The following is a 23,298-nucleotide window of genomic DNA, read 5'->3' on the forward strand; positions in this document are numbered from 1 at the left end:
ATAAAATTTTCCCATCTTGTTCAGTCAGTATCACTATATATAATTTTTTTATATATGGATTACATTATTTTATTCTATGTTATAAAACAGCACTAATCATTACTTTCATTAAAACTCTGTTTAATACTTTATACCAATTTGTTAATTGAAAAGATCGTATCATTATTAGCAATTCTCATGCTACAAATTTACTCCAGGTGAATTTTTTACTTATAGGAAACATTTTACCTCATGATAGATGGTGTTCAGCCAATGTCTACTTATGGCTTTCTTCTATACAACTTACCTCGCTTCAATCCGTTTCAACAACACACACACATGTTAGAAACAGATGTTGACACAACTGGATTTGCCGGTTAGTAGAAATTTCATTTAAAAAATTTACACTGGGCATGACGGAACAACGATTTAAGAATAGTGTAAGTTTTCGTGAAAAACACGGGGGAAATATAAAATATATAAATTTAGCTTTCGTGACCAAAAAGGGTTTGTGCAAGGTATTCTTTTCACAATGTGTGTACCATTCGTCACCGATCAAAGTGCCTCGGTAGTTGGTTGGTCTAAGTAGTCGGACTCATTCTTCAGTACCGATATCGAATTGAGCACGGGGCAGTTACACTGTAATCCATTCTTTATTGACTAGATTGGTAAGGAAGGCAACGGTAGTATACCGCTGTTTGAAATTCTTTAATCGATTGAGAAAAAAACAAAGTCAGATTATAAACTAAAACTGAGGGAACACATCAGATATAAGTGGAGAACAGTTTTCCAACCGAAGGTATGTGGTTCTCTTCAGGGTTTCCGGAATTAAAAACTGACCGCCACGAAATTGCAAAGTAGTGTGCAAAGTGGCGATTAATACCAAGTGATCACACCGGCAATCGTCGTCTGTCGCAAATCATCTGTTAACCTTTAAAAAAATACTCTCTGATTGTTCTGATTTTACAACATCTTGATACATGCATGGTCGGCATCATCAATTATGTTTGATAATACTATCAGCCAGTATCACTTAACATTAGAACATTTACAAAAACACTAATTGACAAGTTTGATCTTACCAAAAACGTAAAGATTATTTCTTAGTGAGATACGGTTACGTCAGGTTTCGTTTTTGTGGTTTTGCTTCAGTAAAAGGTATAGTTTTATATTTTTTATTTTTATGTTTCCTTTCTTTTTTTGTACCTTTATTTCGTTTTCAGTTATTCATGACTGGTGATATGATTCAGACATTGGTCAAACTTCAAACGAAAAGGATTGAGCCAATATAACAATGTAATGATCCATCTTCTAAATGGCACTTTTCTCCTCTTTAGAAAATAAGCAATATTGAGGCGAACTTAAATCATCGACAGTGTAATCTCAATAATTGTATATCAAATCCTGCACCGTTCACTATAAAGTGTCAAAGTTAGATGTTTAGATATATAGACAATAACTGTTTAGTGTCTTTAAATATCAGCTGTGTTTGTACGAGGCTAGGAAACAAGGTGTATGCGAGCTTTTAGCGAGCTACTACACCTGTTTCGAGCCGAGTACAAATACAGCTGATATTTAAAGACACTAAACAGTTATTGTCTTTATCCTGCCATTAATTCTGTATATTGTTTGTGTTTTTAAAGACACAAAAACTAACATATTTAGCATTTGTTTTCGATTTGTAATCCCTTGAGGCCCGCGTAGTTATCAAAATCACACATTACGCTGAAGACGGGTTCGCAAAAAAAAGAATTTCGAATGGTCAACAATAATACATCGCTCAAGGTGAATAATTATCTTTTTTAACATAACAACTAATTTCAACAGTAAAAACAAATAACAAAAACATTGTCAAATTTGAAACAGAAGTGTACGAGTTGTCCTACGCGGCTTCAGACTTGACATTCACTGAACATGCATGCTGAAATTGACATGGTTGATTTTGTAACGCAATCATTTGAAATCGACAATTGTCATTGTGATTGGAATGCAACTGGAATACACATTCTGAGGTCACACAGGTTCAAACAGTACTTAGTCCGGCAGTGGGTGGAGCTTTTTAAAAAGCGATATATGTATAGTATACAGATACAGCATAGCGATATCTGTAGGGCTGTATCTGTATAGTAGTACACGCAATTGCAGGATAAATATGTATATTGAGTATCAAGAATACTCTAGATAACTTTCTTAATATTTGAACAGAAAAATTGAACAATTAAACCATGTCAAATCTGTAAAAGGAAATATAATTGACAAATGAAGAAAACTTGCAGTGAAATTGAGACATTTATGTTAATAATTTACTTTAGAACCTTAATTACAGAATTCTAAATGACGCTGTCCCTTAGCTAAGGAATGGGACTTAATTACAGAATTCTAAATGACTCTGTCCCTTAGCTAAGGAATGGGACTTAATTACAGAATTCTAAATGACGCTGTCCCTTAGCTAAGGAATGGGACTTAATTACAGAATTCTAAATGACTCTGTCCCTTAGCTAAGGAACGGGAATGCGTGGATTTTTACCCTTTCTAAATATATAAAATCGTTCGATCAAATCATTGCTTACATAAGGTCATACGTTTTAAATTTCTACCATTAGGTCTGTAAAGCTATATTTGGAATGTCCCCGCAAGCATTATTTTTCAAATTGGTAGTGCCACCATTAATTATCAATCAGCATTATCACAAACAGAAATTTATAGGTCAAATTAAACTACATGCTTTAACGGCAGACAATCCAATTGACTTTACAATATGACAAGATAAAAATCGTCTTGGATCAGAAAAACGGGAAATCAATTTATAACCGACAGGACAAAAACAATAAGATGTAACTAAAGAACACCACTGTCTTTGACATGAGACCTCAAATTCATATACGTAGGTGTTAAACTGATATTTTTACCACAATACCTGTTTTAATCTTTTTGCACTGGAATAAAAAAAAAATATACGCAGAAACACATATATATATACTGTAAATTCAGAAATTATTGCGAGGTTTTTATTATTGCGAATAATGCGACTGAGTTGTAAACGCAATAATTAAAACTCGCACTTTGTAATATTTTATCTGAATTAAGCATGACTTTTCTCAAAATCGTAAAAATTAAAATCGCATTAAGGTGTAAAATGACAACATCGCAATAATAAATGCACGCAATAATTTCTGAATTTACAGTACACAGATCACAAAAAAAATAGGGGTAATCATAAATTTCCTATATACAGACGATTTCATTACAGCAAAATGTTGTTTTATTTGCTAGTACTAGTCCCTTATTAAAGAATAGGTAAAAAATTAAAATCACAAGAAAATATTGAACTCCAAGAAAAGGTCTCTAATCAAATAGCAATATCAATAGCCCAAACAGATCAAACAAATAGACAACAACTGATATATTCCTGACTTGGTACAGGTATTTTCTCCATGATGAGTTTATTTACAACCACTGGGTCTGGGTCGATGCCACTGCTGGTGGAGATTTATTTCCCCGAGGGTATCACCAGTCTAGTAGTCAGCACTTTTTGCACTGCAATGAGTTATCATTGATATAGTTATATCTATAAATTAACTGTTTACAAAATTTTGAATTTTTGAAAACTAAGGCTTTTCTACCTCAGGCATAGATTACCTTAGCTGTATTTGGCCAAACTTTTGGAATTTTGGCCCGTAATGCTCTTCAACTTCGTTCTTTATTTGGCCGTTTAAACTCTTTTGGATTCGAGCGTCACTGATGAGTCTTTTGCGTCTGGCGCATTTACAAAATTTAGTCCTGGTATCTATGATGAGTTTATTCTTATGTGGAAAACGGTGGATTAAACCTGGCTTTTTAGCTAGCTAAACTTCTCACTTGTATAACAGTCGCATCAAACTCTATTATATTGACAACGAAGTGTGAACAACACAAACATACATTATACCTTTGAATAGACTTATTAAGAAGGGATATAATTACGATACTGTTGTCAAGTCATTAAAGATTGCATATTTTGGCGTTAATATTGAGTCACTGATGAGGTCTTTGCGTCGGAACTAAACACATTTATTCTAAAAACAGTTGTTGGCATGACACGGGTTATGTTCTTCTCATATATGTTATGATGGTATGATACTAAACCCCTTACGGGAAGGATTGTGCCTGATGTTCATATGATGAAATCATAATCTTTCAGTCAGTTTAATTGAAGTCTGGAGCTGGCATGTCAGTTAACTGCTAGTAGTCTGTTGTTATTTATGTATTATTGTCATTTTGTTTATTTTCTTTGGTTACATCTTCTGACATCAGACTCGGACTTTTCTTGAACTGAATTTTAATGTGCGTATTGTTATGCTTTTACTTTTCTACACTGGTTAGAGGTATAGGGGGAGGGTTGAGATCTCACAAACATGTTTAACCCCGCCGCATTTTTGCGCCTGTCCCAAGTCAGGAGCCTCTGGCCTTTGTTAGTCTTGTATTATTTAAATTTTAGTTTCTTGTGTACAATTTGGAAATTAGTATGGCGTTCATTATCACTGAACTAGTATATATTTGTTTAGGGGCCAGCTGAAGGACGCCTCCAGGTGCGGGAATTTCTCGCTACATTGAAGACCTGTTGGTGACCTTCTGCTGTTGTGTTTTTTTATTTTGGTCGGGTTGTTGTCTCTTTGACACATTCCCCATTTCCATTCTCAATTTTATTATAGGTAAAAAAGTCAAAAACAGGGGAACAGCAGTCAACATTGTATTCTAATCGTAATCACTATAGAAGCAAACAAAAATGTATCAAAGAAGCACAAAAATGCATATAAACAAAGCACATTAGCAAAAATTCAAGACAATAATACAAAAATGTACCATAGCTTATAAACATAATGGCGGAATGTATAATTTAACCCAGCTTAAATTTAAAAGATATGCTTAATCTTAATTCATCTTAGATATAGACACAATTTTAATTTACACTTATCACGTGCTTGAAAAAGCATTTAAACTTAATTTACATGTAAGAACATTTGAAATAGATACAATGTATTTAGGTTTACCATCAGATGTGTCTGTTTCTCATTTCACTACCGACATGTTGCTGTCTTTAAAAGATAGTTAGATAAAACACAAGTCTGATCTTTAAAACTAACAAGTCCTAGAAGTGAGTTACAATTTCAAATGAGTGGTTTTTTTGCACGATGTTTGATACATTGCATTATACGAGTTATACCATGTACAATATTTTTGTACATGTTATAAAAGAGGGACGAAAGATACCAAAGGGACAGTCAAACTCGTAAATCTAAAGCAAACTGACAAAGCCATGGCTAAAAATGAAAAAGACAAACAGAAAAACAATAGTACACATGACACAACATAGAAAACTAAAGAATAAACAACACGAACCCCACCAAAAACTAGGGGTGATCTCAACCTGTACAAAATCGCAACTTGTACACGACATATATGTATATATATATAACTCGTCTAAACATCTACCAAACAATGTTAGATCTGTTAATTTGCTTTCGCAAATTTTTGGTTCTTCCCTGGCTGGGATTCGAACCCATGCTACTGGGATTCGAACCCATGCTACTGTGATATCGTGACACCAAATCGCCTGCACTGCAGCCGTCCCGCTAGACCACACGACCACCTGGGCTCTACAAAAATAGAGCTTCGCTGGACGTGTGTTACCTTTCCACGTCAGTTTTAATCTAGCGGCGAACTTATATATATAGCGGGACGGCTGCAGTGCAGGCGATCTGGTGTCACGATATCACAGTAGCATGGGTTCGAATCCCGGCGAGGGAATAACCAAAAATTTGCAAAAGCAAATTTACAGATCTAACATTGTTGGGTTGATGTTTAGAGGAGTTATATATATATATATGAGAGAACCAAAAATTTGCAAAAGCAAATTTACAGATCTTACATTGTTGGGTTGATGTTTAGAGGAGTTATATTTATATATATATATATATATACAACTCGTCTAAACATCAACCCAACAATGTTATATATATATAACTCCTCTAAACATCAACCCAACAATGTTAGATCTGTAAATTTGCTTTCGCAAATTTTTGTTTCTTCCCTCGCCGGGAATATATATATATTAACGTAATAATTTAAGCTTTTTTTTTATTTAAAACATAAATTTGACGTTTAGAAGCCATATGTTTCTATAACAAACAAACCGCACTTTTGTCCTCGCGAGCCCGTTTTTTTAATTATAGCAGGCAGACTTATACCAAGAATAATTAAGAAAATGCAACACCCGTTTACTTTACTCTCTGTCTTAATGGTGATGTCATATTACTAAAGAAAATTTTATAGAACAAAGAGTAAAAAAAAACTATATTGTTTTCGTTGTTTATTTTGCCGTGGTAACTTTTGTTTTTCGTCGACTTATGATGTTTGAATGCCTTTTGGTACATATGTTCTGCCTTTTAATCTACGTTTTCACTGTAGTTATACGTTCAAAAGTAGACATAAAAAAATACAAAAACCGTTATATCTAATGTTACATTACACGAAAAGAGTTTCTTAGGATTCATCAAAACCAATCCAGTCACAGGAAATAATCACTGTTGAATACCTAAAGGACAAAATGTCATTAATCCCTCGTTAAATTGTTCGAAGGTTAAAAAAAAGACCTCATTAAAGCTACAAAGCAGTAGTAAAATTTCCTTTTTTGATTAATAGAAGTCAATTGGCATGATCGCAGGAAAAATCAATACATTTTTTTTCTTAATAAAATGAACCTGATGATTAGACAAATGTCTCCCCATAGCACGTTCCCAAACAATATCATTATTTGAAACCATAGATGTTTCACAGAACTAGTGCAAGTAAGAAACATTAAGAATATTGTACAGATAGACCTGTTCTGATAACACATTTTGTTGCTTTTTTTCTCTAAATTTGAACTAGTAAATACATCTACTTATTTAATATTTGCTGAATGAGCAACATATTAAACCATTTTGAATTAAAATTTACCTGTTCACGAATTTTCATTACGAGTTTCTAATAAGATTCCTATATATTGTCCATAATAGAAGTTTTCAGAAAAACAGGCTAATATTTGGTAGTAAGTGACTACTAATCTTCATGTACCACTGTCGATTTTAAACATTTCTTGAAAAATGATGTATATAGAAATATGCCAGTTTATTCTCGACTGATGAGTTTATCAGTGTCATACATGTGAGAGATTTAGCTAGATATCAAATCAGATTCAATCCACCATTTTCTACATAAAAAAAAATGCCTCTACAAGTAAGGAATATGAAGGTTGTTATTTTTTTACTGTTTACAAAGCTTTTGAATTTTTGAAATATTAAGTCTTTTCTACCACAGGAATAGATAACCTTAGTTGTATTTGGCAAAACTTCTAGGAATTTTGGTCCTCAATGCTCTTCAAATTTGTAATAAATATGGCCTTTTTAACTTTTTTAGATTTGAGCGTCAGTAATGATTTTTTTTTGTAGACGAAACGCGCGTTTGGCGTAAATACAAAATTTACACGAAACGCGCGTTTGGTGTAAATACAACAATTAATCGTGGGATCTATAATGAGTTTATTTGAGATGTCCTTTGCTTTGTGTTCCGTTCAGCATTTTCCTCGGAGTTTTTTTGTTTTACTTTCGAATGTCCCTTTTGTATTGTTCGCCTATCTTTTATTATACATGCAATATTTACAATATAAGTAGTTCTCATGAATTTGAGCAAAACAAAATATTTAGAGGGCTGTGAAATTAAAACACCTTGATGAAAAATAGGTTTTGAATGGGTAGTATGCGTTCAGTTAAAATATACTTTGAATCTAATACTTTCAGTAAATAAAACACGGATTTTTTTTTACCGAAAGCATTTCCTTATCATCTATCATTTAGAACCATTTTACCATTAACAAGAACAAATCTCATTTTCTTGTGTTCAGCTGGTAATAATTGATTTAATCATTTATGATGATTCAGTAGAGGATTATGCCAGACAATGGGCTAAGCGCGAAAAAGAAGACGTAGACACTCTTTCCGAATGGATTAAGGCAGTGAGGTCGTTGATACAAATCAGAATTAAGAAACTGAATGGGTCTATCAATTTCCATGCAACGTCAATCGTTAAAGACCCAAATGTTGCGACCTCCATGACAAATATGTTGTTTTCCCGCTGATAAAGCCCCAAATAACATCGTTTTTGTGTGTGAAAGTCATTACATTAACTGCTTGATAAACGAATTAAGTATTGACAATTCACTTGGAAACTCAACATATACCCTCACGACACTTACCAAAGAGGAAATCCTGGATAATCATAGGTTGTTCTATGTTCCTTTGGAATTTCAACCAAGGATGAAGAACTGGATCTTCCATCACTGTATTGGATACCTAAACTACATAAGTGCCCTTACAAACAACGGTATATTGCTGGGTCTTCCAAGTGCTCCACGAAACCTCTTTCTAAATTATTAACATCTATTTTATCAGCAGTCAAAGATGGGCTTCAAAACTATTGTGAAACTGCCTATTCTAGAGGTGGCGTGAATCAGATGTGGATACTTAAAAATTCCAAAGATCTTTTAGAGTACATACAATCTAACTCTCTTTCATCTTGTAACAGTATTAAAACATTTGACTTTTCTACTCTTTACACAATTATTCCACATTCCAAACTAAAAGACAAGTTGAAAGAGTTGGTATTACTTTGCTTCATTATAAAAAAGAATGGCCAACGTAGATACAAGTATCTTGTCTTAGGGAGGGATAAATCCTACTTTGTAAAGAATCACTCTGATTCAAACAAAAAATTCTCTGAAACTGATATTATCAAGATGCTTGATTCCTTGATTGACAACATATTGGTTACGTTCGGAGGACATGTTTTTCAACAGACTGTCGGCATTCCAATGGGAACAAACTGTGCCCCTCTACTTGGCGACTTGTTTCTTAATTATTATGAGGCTGACTTCATGCAGGAACTTCTTAGGAAGAAAGATAAGAAGTTAGAAATGTCCTTTTAACTCTACTTTCCGCTATATAGATGATGTTCTTTCACTAAACAATTCAAAATTTCGTGACTATGTAGAACTCATCCATCCCATCGAACTATAAATAAAGGATACAACAAATACAGTTAAGGCTGCTTCATATCTTGACTTACATCTAGGAATTGACAATGAGGGCCGGTTGAAAACAAAACTTTACGACAAAAGAGATGATTTCAGCTTTCCAATTGTGAACTTACCATTTCTAAGAAGCAACATTCCAGCAGCACCTGCATACGGGTTATATATCTCCCAGTTGATACGATATTCCCGTGCTTGCATTTCCTATCATGATTTTCTTGATAGAGGGTTGCTGCTTACAAGGAAGCTATTAAACCAAGAGTTCCAAATGGTGAAGTTGAAATCATCCCTTCGTAAATTCTACGGACGCCTTCACGAGTTGGTTGACCGTTATGGAATAACCGTTTCACAAATGATTTCGGATATGTTCCTTACGTCGTAACTACAATCCCCTTCCCTTTCATGAATGTGACCTACCGAATTAGACTATTTACCGGATTTGTTATCACATAAGCAACACGACGGGTGCCAAATATGGAGCAGGATCTGCTTACCCTTCCGGAGCACCTGAGATCACCCCTAGTTTTGTGTGGGGTTCGTGTTGTTTATTCTTTAGTTTTCTATGTTGTGTCATATGTACTATTGTTTTTCTGTTTGTCTTTTTCATTTTTAGCCATGGCGTTGTCAGTTTGGTTTAGATTTATGAGTTTGACTGTCCCTTTGGTATCTTTCGTCCCTCTTTTATGATTTCTTGATATTTGTTCTTTACAATACATTAAGATTGGCTTTTAGGCATACATTATCGTTTCAATATTAACTTAGCAATATAACAACACACCACATGTAACAGTGTCTTGTGTATTGAATTGTTATTAATCAGTGGACATATAAAATTATCAATCTAGTGGACGTATCATTTAGTCAAAGTGTGGGAGATCTTTGAATTCTTAGTATTTTAAATCTTGAAAAGTTATATATATCGTCATGCAACATCTTTTACAAAAAAAAATAGTTTGCAGTTTGATACGCCTTTGTTATTATATAGCTTCTTGATGCGTGTTATTTGTGAACTAAGCATTGACTCGTGTCCGCACAAAAATTAAAAAAAAAAGCGCTGTCATGGTGATTGTTTCGCCGACAATTTGCATTGTGTATTGTGATCGAACGTTTGATGCTGATACCATGTTTTTCCAAAAAAACAAATCCACAATTAAGTTCTTCTACTCAAATCTAATATATGCATGCAAAAATTTGACTTCACTTTGTATTAACGGTACAAATAAAATTTACTCGTGATTCATTATGATTGTGGGAAGAAACGCAGACCAATGATCATCATCAGTGCTTAAATCGGAATTTCAACTCAGAGACTCTTTGTGGAATATGTCGTTCTCAAACAAATAATTTACCATAAAATGGTATACCGTTGGTTTACCTGTTTAAATTGTTTTGCCACTAGTCATTTTGGAGCACTTTATAGTTTGCTGTTTGGCGTAAGCAAATGCTCCATGTTGAAGGCCGTACATTGACCTATAATAGTTTACTTTCCACACATGACTTGGATGGAGATTTGTCTCATTAGCTCTCACACCACATCCTTTTTATCATTTCTATTTACACAAAATATCAATTGTGTATAGGTTTTTGTTCGAAAATAGTAAAGTTAAGTATGAACTGAAAATATATCAAAGCATTATCAAAGCCGGTCAAATATGGTTATATACTGGCTTCTTGAAGTGTTACACAATTTTTGCTCTGTCTTTTCAACCATTTACCTGTGTAAAATCTTTATGGATGTTTTAGAAAAGCCCAGAGTTGTTTTTTATGCTGTCAGTTATAATTATTCGATTGTCTATATTACATAACAAGACAATCTAATAAAATAGATTTTTCCATATCGAATCAAATGGTTCGTCACAAGAGGCAACACCATTCTTGCAGCTCATATATATATATTTTTATAATGCTTGAATTGTGTTGAATAAGTTGACTTTAGCTGAAAGTTGCTAGTTTTTAAAATGAAATACGGATTTTTTTTTATTAAATATTTAAATAGTTTGTTTCTAGTTAATTGATCGTTTATTGGCCTGCAGCGCAGTATATGTATACTTACAGCAGTCGTTCTTTTAATTGTGTCTTAAGTTATTCTGTGTCTTAATTTGATTGATTTTTTTTGAAAGGGTGGGTTGTTAGAGTTCATCACTAGACGATTTAAAATTTAAAAGACACGTTCAAAGCGCCACCACATATACGTATTCATTTCATAGTCTCTGAAATCTTTTAAAATATTTTCATATTTTGCCTTATGATTTAGATTTTTTTTTTTTTAAATATCTTAATGATATTTTCAAAGAGATTGAATACAATGCTAGTTTTTCTGTTTTTATTAATAAATTTCGTTATTACAATTGTGACTATTTTTATTTCAGATCATTTTCGACTTTTTTCTGGAAACTGGGACCAGTATGTTGAATGTTTATTTATCAAAGAGACAAATTCAATACAGATTCTCATAGAAATACCTCCGAATGATTTTCAGATGACATTATTTGATATTAGCGTATTTGATAATTTTCAAATGGATATAGCCAACATAAACATTAACTCAAGCATATACAGTGTTCATCAAGATCAACTTCATCTTTTCACCAACGGCTACATTTCTACGGTAAGTGGTGAAATAGAGAAAATTCTGTATACAAGGACTATTTTCATGTCGAGATTTCATATTGAGGTCAGAGATATACAAATGGATTTATGGCAGGAAAAAAATAAAAATAAAAAGAGACAATACTGTACAAGCAATAATGTCCACAGTTACGTCAATTGTTCCTGAACTTTAGTTTTATCAATTTTTCTAGCAACTCTTTTGAAACCACATACAATTTATATATATATCGTACGGTACCATATTTTCAACAAAACAGAAGATACACATCAGCTTCTAGCCGTACACTTTGAATTTAACCTATCTAAATCGCTATTTTACATTACAGAACTTCAGTATTACGAAATCAGTAGAATTTATCGAAGTATGGGTAAGTGATTAAATTATTAATAGTAGTGATGAAATTATACAACAATACCAGTGGCACCAATAATAAGTGTTATTGTTTAGTAAATAATGGCAACAGAAGTAAACCGCTGTTCAATAGTCATAACTCGACTAAACCAAAACAAATCTAAGATCGAAGGAAATACATACACTTTTTGAGAAAAACAACGGAATAACACACTGATATTTAAACGATTAAATGGAATTAACTAAACCTATAATGTTTTTTATATTTTGTATATATATATGATAACCTGGTTCATTACTGGATAGCCTTGAAACCAGGTAATACGCTTTATGATCGTCTATTGATCAATGTCTTCAATGATATATTTAATTAGTTATCAAAGATACCAGGATTATAATTTAGTACGCCAGACGCGCGTTTCGTCTAGATAAGACTCATCAGTGACGCTCATATCAAAATATTTATAAATCCAAACAAGTACAAAGTTGAAGAGCATTAAGGATCCAAAATCCCCAAAACGTTTTGCCAAATACGACTAAGGTAATCGATGATTGGGGTTAGAAAATCCTTAGTGTTTCGTTTAATTCAAAATTTTGTAAACAGGATTTTTTTTTAAAATGACCACATTATTGATAGTCATGTCAACACCGAAGTGCCATATTAAATATTTATGTTATACGGTTTTTATATCTCGGACTTAAAAACACATCTTTGGTTTATAGGTCAGATTATCTAAATATTAACGTACATTGTCATCGACTTTCATTAAGGATTAAAACAGTGTAAAATGATTGTGATATATGATGTTTCATATAATGTAAGATATTAACTCAGTTTAACAGATCTAAGTCTTCATGCACGTATAACATCTACCAGAAGTCAGATAGAGGTCAGGTACAGAAATAGATTGATTGTCTCCCACAACGTGGCCTGCAGTATCAGTATTAATACAATAATTCATTATTTGCATAGAAGTATTATTATTTATCAACAAACAGTTCCGGTTTTCGACCATTAAGCTAGGAAAAGATAGCGATTCTTATTGTCATAAAATCGCAGTGATAAGGTTTCAGTTTGATGATTGAGATATAGACCAATTACGATTTCATTTAATATCTTAAACTAAGAAACAACTTCTGAAAATGACAATATACCTGTTTTTTTCCCAATATTTGAAGCCATTTAATAATTTTGAAAACAAGATAAAAGAAATAAAAAAGAAAAATAAGTTACAAAGGGCTCATTCCCTTGCGTAAAATCAAACTAAGTAGATTTACTTCACATTCCTAATACAAATTACAGTATCTGATTTAAAAAAAAAAGGTTTTTGAAAAATAAGATTATAGACATAATTGTGTGCTTCCTTTAGGGGAAATCAATTCAATGAATTTCACATTTCATCAAAAATCTATACCGACACTTTTCTGCTGCATAACAATAAAAATTTGTGAAATACTTCACATTGACCTTAAATTGAATTTACATGGTGCCGTCGTGCTTTTGTCCTGTTCTTGTATATTTTTTTGTTTGGTATAAGATTTCTTGCAAGACAATTGTTGGAATTTTTAACCTTTATTCTGGTGTAAATTTGTTCCAAAATGAGAAGATATAAGTAAGTAAAATTTCTAAAATGCTGTCCTCACATAAAGTTTATCAGCAAAGCTATAATTTCATTAAACAGTTTAGATAAATTGATGACATCATTAATGTGCTTTCATAATACCACTTCAAATCATTTCTATAATGATTGTCTTATTACAATTTAAACCATTCTGTCCGAATTTACATGTTTAACACGTTTTTGAAATAGTGGTTTTCAAATTATTTGAACTTTAATCCAAAAGCACGTGTTTTACGCACCGAAATCCACAGTCTTAACCTTATCCACTAAAATCCATACGAGATGTAATTATTTTATGAATGGTAAATGTTTTGCTTTAAAGTTCATTTGAAATTGTGTTTTACAAACTTGAAAATAAAATATTTTGCAAAAAATGCATTATTAGATAGATATAACTTAATTTCTGACAAATTTATAGATAGTCATAATTGCTTTAATTGTAATATTCGGAACTAACAATTAAATACTTAAAGTTACTGAATGGTGGGACCACATACAATTTATACTTCTTATTGCGCATTAATACGTAGCTAATATTATTTAAAAGTTCTTTATATTTTTCTTTTTTTTATTTCAGGTAACACCAGTTGACATTTATAGTTATTCTCCGTCCAAATGTTTATGTCATCTCAGAGACCGACATTGTGTGCCGTGTAGAACAGCAACCACGAAATGCTCTGTCGGTAAAGGTAATGCATGTTAATTTAAGTATTTGGACTCAGTGAAAGCTGACTAAGTGTTATCTTAGAGCAGCATAAGTGGTGCAATATTTCCTTGCATTTTTTTCCTATTATTTTTTTCTTGTAAGATAGTTTTTGCCTTCGGGAAAGTTATTACACCAACAATTTTAATTGTAAAGTTTAAAGTTTCGCGGACGCCGTCATCATTGGATTCTTTTTTCTTTGAGTGTGCCATCAACAAATTTGATACATCATCAGAAGGTGAAGGGAATTATCAGGAAGAAATATATTCCATAAAAAATACATTCGCTTATAATAAAAATTGAAGGGCAATGATGGATTTGTAAAAAAAAATTACTGAGAGGTTTTAATACAATAAGTTGCGAAAGACAAATAACATTATGACCAACAGCACATGCAGGAAATCACACAACGGTCCTATAATCACAACCCATCGAAAGACTAGGTCTTTTAATTTAGGATAAAGCAAATCAACCACCCGTAAAATTTAGGGTTGACAATAGAGCTCTAAAGAATTTTGCTGTTCTTACTGACGACACCAGTTGATAGGCTCCGGTTAAAATCCGTCGATAAGTCATACTTGCATCATTTAATTCTTAAGTTCTGCCCAAAGATTTACCAACTTATAAACATAAGGTAAATATGAATTCTCAAACTATTGATGCATGATCAAATATATGTTTGACATGGGCACATGTCTTTTTTTCAAGAACCGTAAATGGCAAGCTAGTAACTGATTGCAATAATAACACGAAACGATTCAGTAAAAACTAAAAGTGATGTGCTCAGATAAAGAAGTTCCTCCTTCCCAATTGAAACTCCATCATGCTCGTTTATAATAATCTAAATTAATGTAAAGAAGTTTTGTGCTTCCGAATCAGGAATCAGTTTTCTAAATTTAATTTCATCATGAACGCACCAATAAAAAAAAATCGGGATGTAAAAAAATTGGACGAACTATTTGAACAAATTGGAACGAAAATAAAAGTCAGACCTATCAAATGTCAAGTGCGTTGATAAACTGCATACAGTCATAAGGCATATACGTAATCAAGAGAGGTTGGTGAAACACATCAGGATATATAAAGAAGTATTTGCTCAGGGAATTTTTTTTCCTGCCAAGTGAAACAAAATTGAAACACGGTAATACAGAAGACGTTACGCCATGATGTCTTCTATGAAATGTTTTTACATCTTACGAATCCAGACCAGTATTAATCAAATCGTCACTAAGTGACACGGAGTACGATAAAAACTGCATATGGACATTATGACTACCGGAATTAAGCAACATAAAACTGAAACGGTCACAATAAGGAGATACTGCATACTTGTATATCTGAATATAATTTGTTTAGAATATATATAAGATATCAATTGTCATGAAGTCGAATGTAAAACAGTTACTATTATATTTAATTATGTATCTTATTCAACTTGTTTGGTATCTTATTGAATGATTCCTTTATTTTTTAACAGAGATCATTGAAGCTTTACATCACAATGATTCGACAAAAGATTGGAATTCGTTGACAAACGGAAAGACAGATCTTATTGCTTGGTTATGTGTTGGGGGTTTATTAATGCTTGCTTCTGTTTGTGCCTTCATAGTTTTCAGAAAGCAATATGGCTCGTGTTTAGGTAGACTATATTAAATATTTGTCATTTTTTTGTTTTACTGCATTAATGAAATATTAATATTTATATTACAATGGATTTAATTAGGACCTACCCAAATTTTTGTTTAAAACTACCCAAATTATTTAACAAGTTAACTTCATGTTTTTCTATATGTGACATGTTTTCCTGATTCGGTGTACAAATTTTGGCATATTTAACCATTAGATAAGTAATAAATTAAAAAATACCACATCCATAAAGGCAGGACATTTAGAAAATTTCAAACTAGAAAATGACATAATTGTCCATAGTGAGTGAAATGTATATATATAATAAGATGTGGCATGAGTGCCAATGAGATAACTCTCCTTTCAAGTCCCAATTAATTTGTAAAAGTAAACCATCATCAAAGTACGACAAGTTGATATTCAAAAAATAGATCTAAACTGTTCCTCATTTCCATATTAATCTCTATTCAAATTATAGAAGTATTGTTAGAAATCAACATTGCACTGATTCTAAATAATGATCTGTTTTAAAAACCAATGGTTCATTCTTTAACAATGATTTAATTTTTATATTTTAGATGTATCACAGTGTATATCTTCAGAAACGAGTCATCCTCAAACTAATTTAAACAATGAACATATTGGTATTGATGAAGTATCCGAGACTGATCATGTTATACCAAATGAGACTGACAATAATGGAACTAGCAGAGAAAGTAATGAAGAGGCTTTTCCTTTAGTTGACTCATATAGTCTACCACGCAGTCATTCTGACATGAAAGAAATGATGGAAACTTATTTTAGTTTTATTCCACCGGAAACCAGCTCAGAGATGTCAAAGGCAATTAGTGAACAAATGGTTGATATTAATCGTGAATTTCTTCCAGCGAATGCTTCTGAGTCAAATGAAAATAACGAATATCCGGATTTCACTCACGAATCTAAAAGTCTTAGCAATGAGAGCGTTTAACATCCCACAAATCTGCACTGTTTCGATTTGAATCTATAAGTCACAGATGAAAAACAAAATAACAAAATTTAAAAATGGTTTACTTCACGAAAAAGAGGCATTCATATCTCTTAAACTAAATTACTTCACAATTTAATGTGTTAGCTCAAATCATCACGACGCGTTTTCAAATCTCATTCTGAAAACCTTTATTTCGAAAATTAACGAAGCTTAGTTAGTTTAGTTTAAACATATTTATTTATAGTGGATTGGGAAACAAGTTTTTCAACTTATATTAATCCCTTTCCACTTTGCGGGTGCGAGTGCTGCCTTGTAGCGGCATTAGCCTACTCTTTTTCGAAATCTACAAGGGTGTCTTTAACGTGCAAGAGATATGGCTCTCTCTTAACACGGGTCAGCCATTTATCGTCCCCTTCCGATGGACTATCATCGTTTCCTCAAGACCATACTCGCAAATGGTGTCAAGGGAGAGCCGAAAATTGAGTTCCTGAAATTTTCATCCCAGACGGGAATCGAACCAGGAACCTTTGTGCTAGTAGTCCGATGCACTAACCACTACACCACGGCTCTCGAAGCTTAGTTGCTAAACTAATTTTTTTAAGGAAATAAATACAGACATCCAATTACATTGAAATACGAAAATAACGATATTTTTAACAGCATATACTTTTTGTTTTTATTTTCTTATTCAATAAACTGAAGTTGATCTACAAAAGTTTAAATTAAAAACACTTAAAGGATGTTGGTTGTTGTAGAAACCATTGACAGGGAGGGACGAAACCAAATTTTATTTCAAATATGTGTCAACTGATATTGCCCTAACTACTCTTGAAACAAGATGTGTTTAGTTAAGTTCATTTATATTTACCATTCCAGTTAAATCTAGAATGTGGACTCTTAATTATAAGGTCAAAGAGTAGTCTGTTTCGTACAATTTGATTTGATTTGATTTATGAATATTAATCATGCTGTATAGTATTATTGTGAAACTTACGTATCATCTTTCATAGAAAAATCATATGTCAATAAGATGTTTTAATCTCATCTAGAGCAACCACACATGTACGAGCAAGTATACCTTATTTCATGTTGATGATTTTAAAAACAGCAATGCTTATCTGAGCTTATATAACTTATTTTCGAGTAATTTTGATTGTTTTCAATTCCTTTGTCTCCTTAAGAAGGGCATGCTTTAGACCAAATGCATTAGATGTAGGATTTATTAATTTACAAACTTGAGTGTGTATTTGAAAAGATGTAATAGCCTGAGATTTTATCATTTAAATTTATATGTAAACATAAAACTAGCATTGCGAAAAAAATAAATCCTGCTGCAGTTATTATCGGAGATTCCAGCTTACCTATACTTCATTTCAGAGCTATGACATAAACAGCTTTAAAACGAAAATAATTAATCACACAAAATCGTTTAAATGATACTTGATGTAACAGGCTCTTGCCAACATTTGAAATGAAATCTTAATTATATACAATCTTATTTGACATTGGTATTACAGTCACGTGTATCCAAAGAACATACATTGACGTGGATTGAAATATACTATGACATCAATGTTTTACATGATTATGGTTTTTAATACAATGGCAGCTGTATAAATGTATCAACGATATTTGTTGACTGTATTTAATTAGTGTTCTAAGGTTGCTGATTACATGAGCGACATGATTTGCGATGTGACTTTCTGTTTTCATGTTGGTCTTCTAAGAAATCGTTATTATTACACTGTATCCAAGTTAAACATGACAACCACATTGTACATAATATGTGCATGTATGTTACGTGGTAGATATGATAGATGTTAAAAATATTTTATATAGATTTTTCTAAACGAGAACTTACTAACGCTGCCTAATGAAAAATCAGTTTATAAAAAATTAAGTAGATAATAGATTTCAAAAATAAATAAATAATTTAAGAACCAACAACAAAAGCACTGTTCCTCCATTAGATTTATTATTAGTTTTTTATTTGAAAGTTTTCTTTTCTTTTCTTATACGAGTATTGGCAATCATCTTGTGTTTGATAATTCTCTTAAATCTTTATTTATGTATGTACATTACAAGCAAATCATTGCTTTGATATTATTCAACATTCAGAAACATGAAATCCATCCATTTCATGTTTTGTTATTTACGATGCTTCACTTTTTTTTTATTATTCTACAGGGCATTATTAGTTATTACACGTGCATTAATAAAACACCCTATTATATTTTATATCATTGGTTTTCATTTAAATGTAGGGCATTAGTAGTTATAACTTTATAATTTATGAAACACCGTATTGTATTGTATCATCCCCCTTTAAATCTGATTCACAGTGAATCTTTACGAACAGTGGCATTAATCCCAATCATCCAGTCTTTAAATCTTATTTTGTATATATACATTTATTTTGAGAAGTTATATGTATATGTAAGTTGTTTTTTTGATTATTATTGCTTAATCTTTTAATCGTTTTAAAATATAAAACAAATATAATCATTATTGGGAAACTACCACGTGTTGTCACGACATATAAGTTCCTGTATAATATAAATTCCAAAAGGAAAAAATATTCTGGAATATTATTTCCACAGGAATAAATATAAGAGTATATGTTCCTAACGGAATAAATAGTATAGAATATTTGTTCCTGCAGGAATAGGTATTATGACATTGTTTATAACAAACTTTCCAGTGGAACTTCTGTTAGGTGGAACAAATATATGTTGACAGTGCTAATATGCTGCTTATTTCATAATAGTTGCATTTAACCGTATAACACAATCAGTTGGTTTTCCACTTATGATATGTAATATCATGACACATATAGATACACAAATGTTTGTTAGACCTTCACTGTTAAAGTCGAAGAGGCTTATAGGTTTTCACTCCATCTATCCGTCCATTCTCTTCTGAAATTTGTTATGTTTCAATTACTTAATAAATATTTGGTATAAAGACTTACCATATGAAGAAAAGTTGGGTTTTTTCTATGAGTCGATTTTTTTAGAAATTTTGGCATTTTGACAAAAAATATTAGTAATTGACAATGTATTGTTTTGACTCCAGCTCTGTATTTCTTTCTACAAACTACAAATACGTTACAAAAACATGTCATAGGTGAAAATACTTGCATGAGTTCCCTCTTCAAATGCTGTGATTGAATTGCAGATAATTTATATGTAGATAAAAAAAAATGTAATTGATTTATTGATGTATTAAAGCTTACATATTTCTTTGATTTTACACAGGTCGAATTAGGAATTTTATCTTTTGACCTTCAAAATAATAATTTACATAGAATTGATTACCGTTGTATATAGAAAATAAGATCAACCTAAATATATACAATAATATATAGATCCAATTTTAGATAAATTTGTGTATAAGGGCATTTAAGAGGAAAGATTTCATATATTTCTCAGGAATAATATGTTTGTTTCAGTGATTTTAACCAACATGTGTTTGGCAGTTTTTTGAATTGTCAATAATTCCACAATAAATCCTTATTTTTTTGTATCATGTTTACTGTATGTTAATTAATATTTTGTATAATGGTGATTTCGACAATCAATATGTATTATCTTTAAATGTCTTGATATTATTTTCACTAGTAAAAGTTAATAAAAAAGCTATTGCTTTTTTCATTTATTGATCCAAAACAAAGCGCCTTACTTATACATTTGATTAAGAATTTAAGTGTTCATCTGTTTTTCAGTAGACTTGTTTGTTAAATTAAAAAGAAATGTAGTACGAAAGATGAGCAGTAATGAATGTTTTTTGACTTTTTTGTGCGACGTAATATCATTAAGAGAAAATAAAAGTAAAAAATCCTTCTTAACGAAATGTTGATTACTATATTTAAGGGTTAATCCAAGCTGTATATGTTAACATTGGTAAATTAATTATCATATTTATTTTTCAAAAGAAATATAAAGGGTGTTTATATATATGTTCAGAATTATGCTGCTGCCGCTGTAAGACTTTAAAAGTCCAAATTAAGGGATTGATCCAATTTCCCATGAATTTGTTAAAGTCAAAAGTTTAATATCTGAGTCAAGTTTTCCTCGAACTTGCGTATTTAAAAATCAATAACATTCTTCCACTTCGTACTTTATTTTGCCTTATAACTTTAGTTTTTTCGAGCGTCACAAATGAGTCTATTGTAGACGAAACGCGTGATTGGCGTAATATAAAATTTTAATCCTGGTATCTATGATGAGTTTATTTTCGACACTTTGAAATATTGAATCTTTCTATCTTCAAAATATTAATGAGTTTTAACCCTAAGAGTAGAATACCTTAGATGTATTCGTGGGTTTTGTTTTGCGTAAATAGGGGGCCTGCGTGCCCTCCAACTTCATACTTTACGTAGCTATTAGACTATTTGATTTGAACGTCACAAATTAGTCTTTTGTAAGAGTTTGAATGTCACTTGGGTATCTGTCACTTCTCTTTGTACTGCGTGTCTGCAATTTGAAATTACAAGCCTGGTTCATTTAATGAATTTGTTCTTGTCTGATCTTGTAATGAAAATATTCGTCTTACACATTCTAGAAATCCGTCAATTATTGTCAGATCATATGTGTTCGTACGTCATATGAATTCATATGATGCATTCTAATTCCATGGAAATTGTGCACTCACAATGCATTCTTAATAACACGAAAACCAAGGAGATTAGGATATGTGTCGTAAAACACTCACTGGCTTAAAAGTCTACTTTTTATTATTAGAACATGCACTGCCAAAGCTGCCACTTTCGAAAAAATGTGACGTAAAAGTTTTAACAAATTCAAACTTAAAAGTAAAAGTTTTAACAAATTCAAACTTAAAAATAAAAATTTTAACAAATTCAAACTTAAAAGTAAAAGTTTTAACAAATTCAAACTTAAAAGTAAAAGTTTTAACAAATTCAAACTTAAAAGTAAAAGTTTTAACAAATTCAAACTTTTATTGTTAAAAGATCTTTAACAGTTGAAAATTTTTATACACATACGCACAGAAAGAATAATAAAAAAGAATGCAAAACAAAAGTTTGAAGTTGGTTGCAATCCGTCGAAAGCGTCTCCATGTAATGACTTACCGTTTGTCCGTCGTGGTTCGTTTCCTCGGCTCATTGTGGTGTCTTTTTCGACCCCTTTATCAACACGTTCGAATGTATGAGTTCCTAATTTTAATTTTGTTTGGGTATAAAGTTACGTGTTGCAAAATGTTATTTCGGATCTACATTGTAAGTTTACAAATTTTACTTTCTTTATCTGATAAAGGTCCTTACATTTTCTTTTAAAACCATCTACCCTGAACAAAATACCTATTTCTATAAAAGAAATAAAGTAAATAGTAGTATATCCTGTTCAATAGTCATATATCGGTTTAAATAAAACGAATTCGGATCACAAACCAAACTGAGGGAAACTCATCAACTATAAGAACACAACCCAACATTCATAGAAAATAGACTATGTTCGCAACCTCCATTTTCCTGACTTGGTACAGGAAATTTTTAGGAAAGAACGGTTGGTTAAACATGGTTGTTTTATGGCTAGCCAAACATTCTGCTTTATATGTCAAAAACCTTTTTTTATGGCAATGTTAGAAAATGCCGCTTAAATGACAACGTTACATGACAGGCAATAGTTATCAAAGATACCAGGATAATAATTTAGAACGCTAGACGCGCGTTTCGTCTACACAAAATCATCAGTGATGCTCATATCAAAATATTAATAAAGCCAAACAAGTAAAATTGGAGAGGATTGAGGCAATAACTCAGAAAAAAACACACGTCATGGAAAAGAAAAAATAATGACCAATTAACAAACCTCTCTCGTATATGACAATGTTAAATATACCGCTAAAATGACAACCTTAAGTAACAGGGAAAATAACACAGGAAAAGGGATAAAGAATGACTCATTAAAATACATCTGCGTACATTATACATAGAATGTAAATATCTCAAAGTGTACAAATATTATCCACATAGAAAAGTTTACAAGTAGATGCTTCACGAATAAAGACTTCTATGAATTTATAAATAGATGCACCAAAAATGACGCATTGATACTAAAATCAGTATGCAAGACATATGTTTGGGAGGTCAATTTTATAGAGATTTTGAAAGCATATGAGGACCAAACCCATAGGAAAGTGTAGAAGTTTTTATATTATATTTGTCTAAATCATTTTTTTTTTACAACAAATAAATATTCTTTATTCATCAAATTTGTCTAAATCATAACATTATTTATTAACTGTAGATTACAGATTATGTTTCGAATAATATCAGATAAGGATTTCACATTTCAATATGAACCAAAC

At 31.6% G+C, this 23,298-nt stretch overlaps 1 protein-coding gene across 2 annotated transcripts in view; it reads left to right on the top strand.

Moving 5' to 3' along the window:
• The window catches only part of LOC134714520 (uncharacterized), a 48,504-nt gene extending 31,325 nt beyond the window's left edge, over positions 1-17,179 (top strand). For both annotated transcript variants that reach the window (XM_063575820.1, XM_063575819.1), the window contains exons 5-10: positions 217-355; positions 11,455-11,693; positions 12,022-12,063; positions 14,247-14,358; positions 15,850-16,011; positions 16,577-17,179. In XM_063575820.1, the coding sequence (XP_063431890.1) occupies positions 217-355; positions 11,455-11,693; positions 12,022-12,063; positions 14,247-14,358; positions 15,850-16,011; positions 16,577-16,968 (1,086 nt within the window). In that variant the 3' untranslated portion in view covers positions 16,969-17,179. The remainder of the gene's footprint in view (positions 1-216; positions 356-11,454; positions 11,694-12,021; positions 12,064-14,246; positions 14,359-15,849; positions 16,012-16,576) is intronic.
• Positions 17,180-23,298: the final 6,119 nt, after the last annotated feature.

The sequence above is a fragment of the Mytilus trossulus genome, chromosome 4 (assembly GCF_036588685.1).
Source record: "Mytilus trossulus isolate FHL-02 chromosome 4, PNRI_Mtr1.1.1.hap1, whole genome shotgun sequence".
In the NCBI taxonomy this organism is placed as follows: domain Eukaryota; kingdom Metazoa; phylum Mollusca; class Bivalvia; order Mytilida; family Mytilidae; genus Mytilus; species Mytilus trossulus.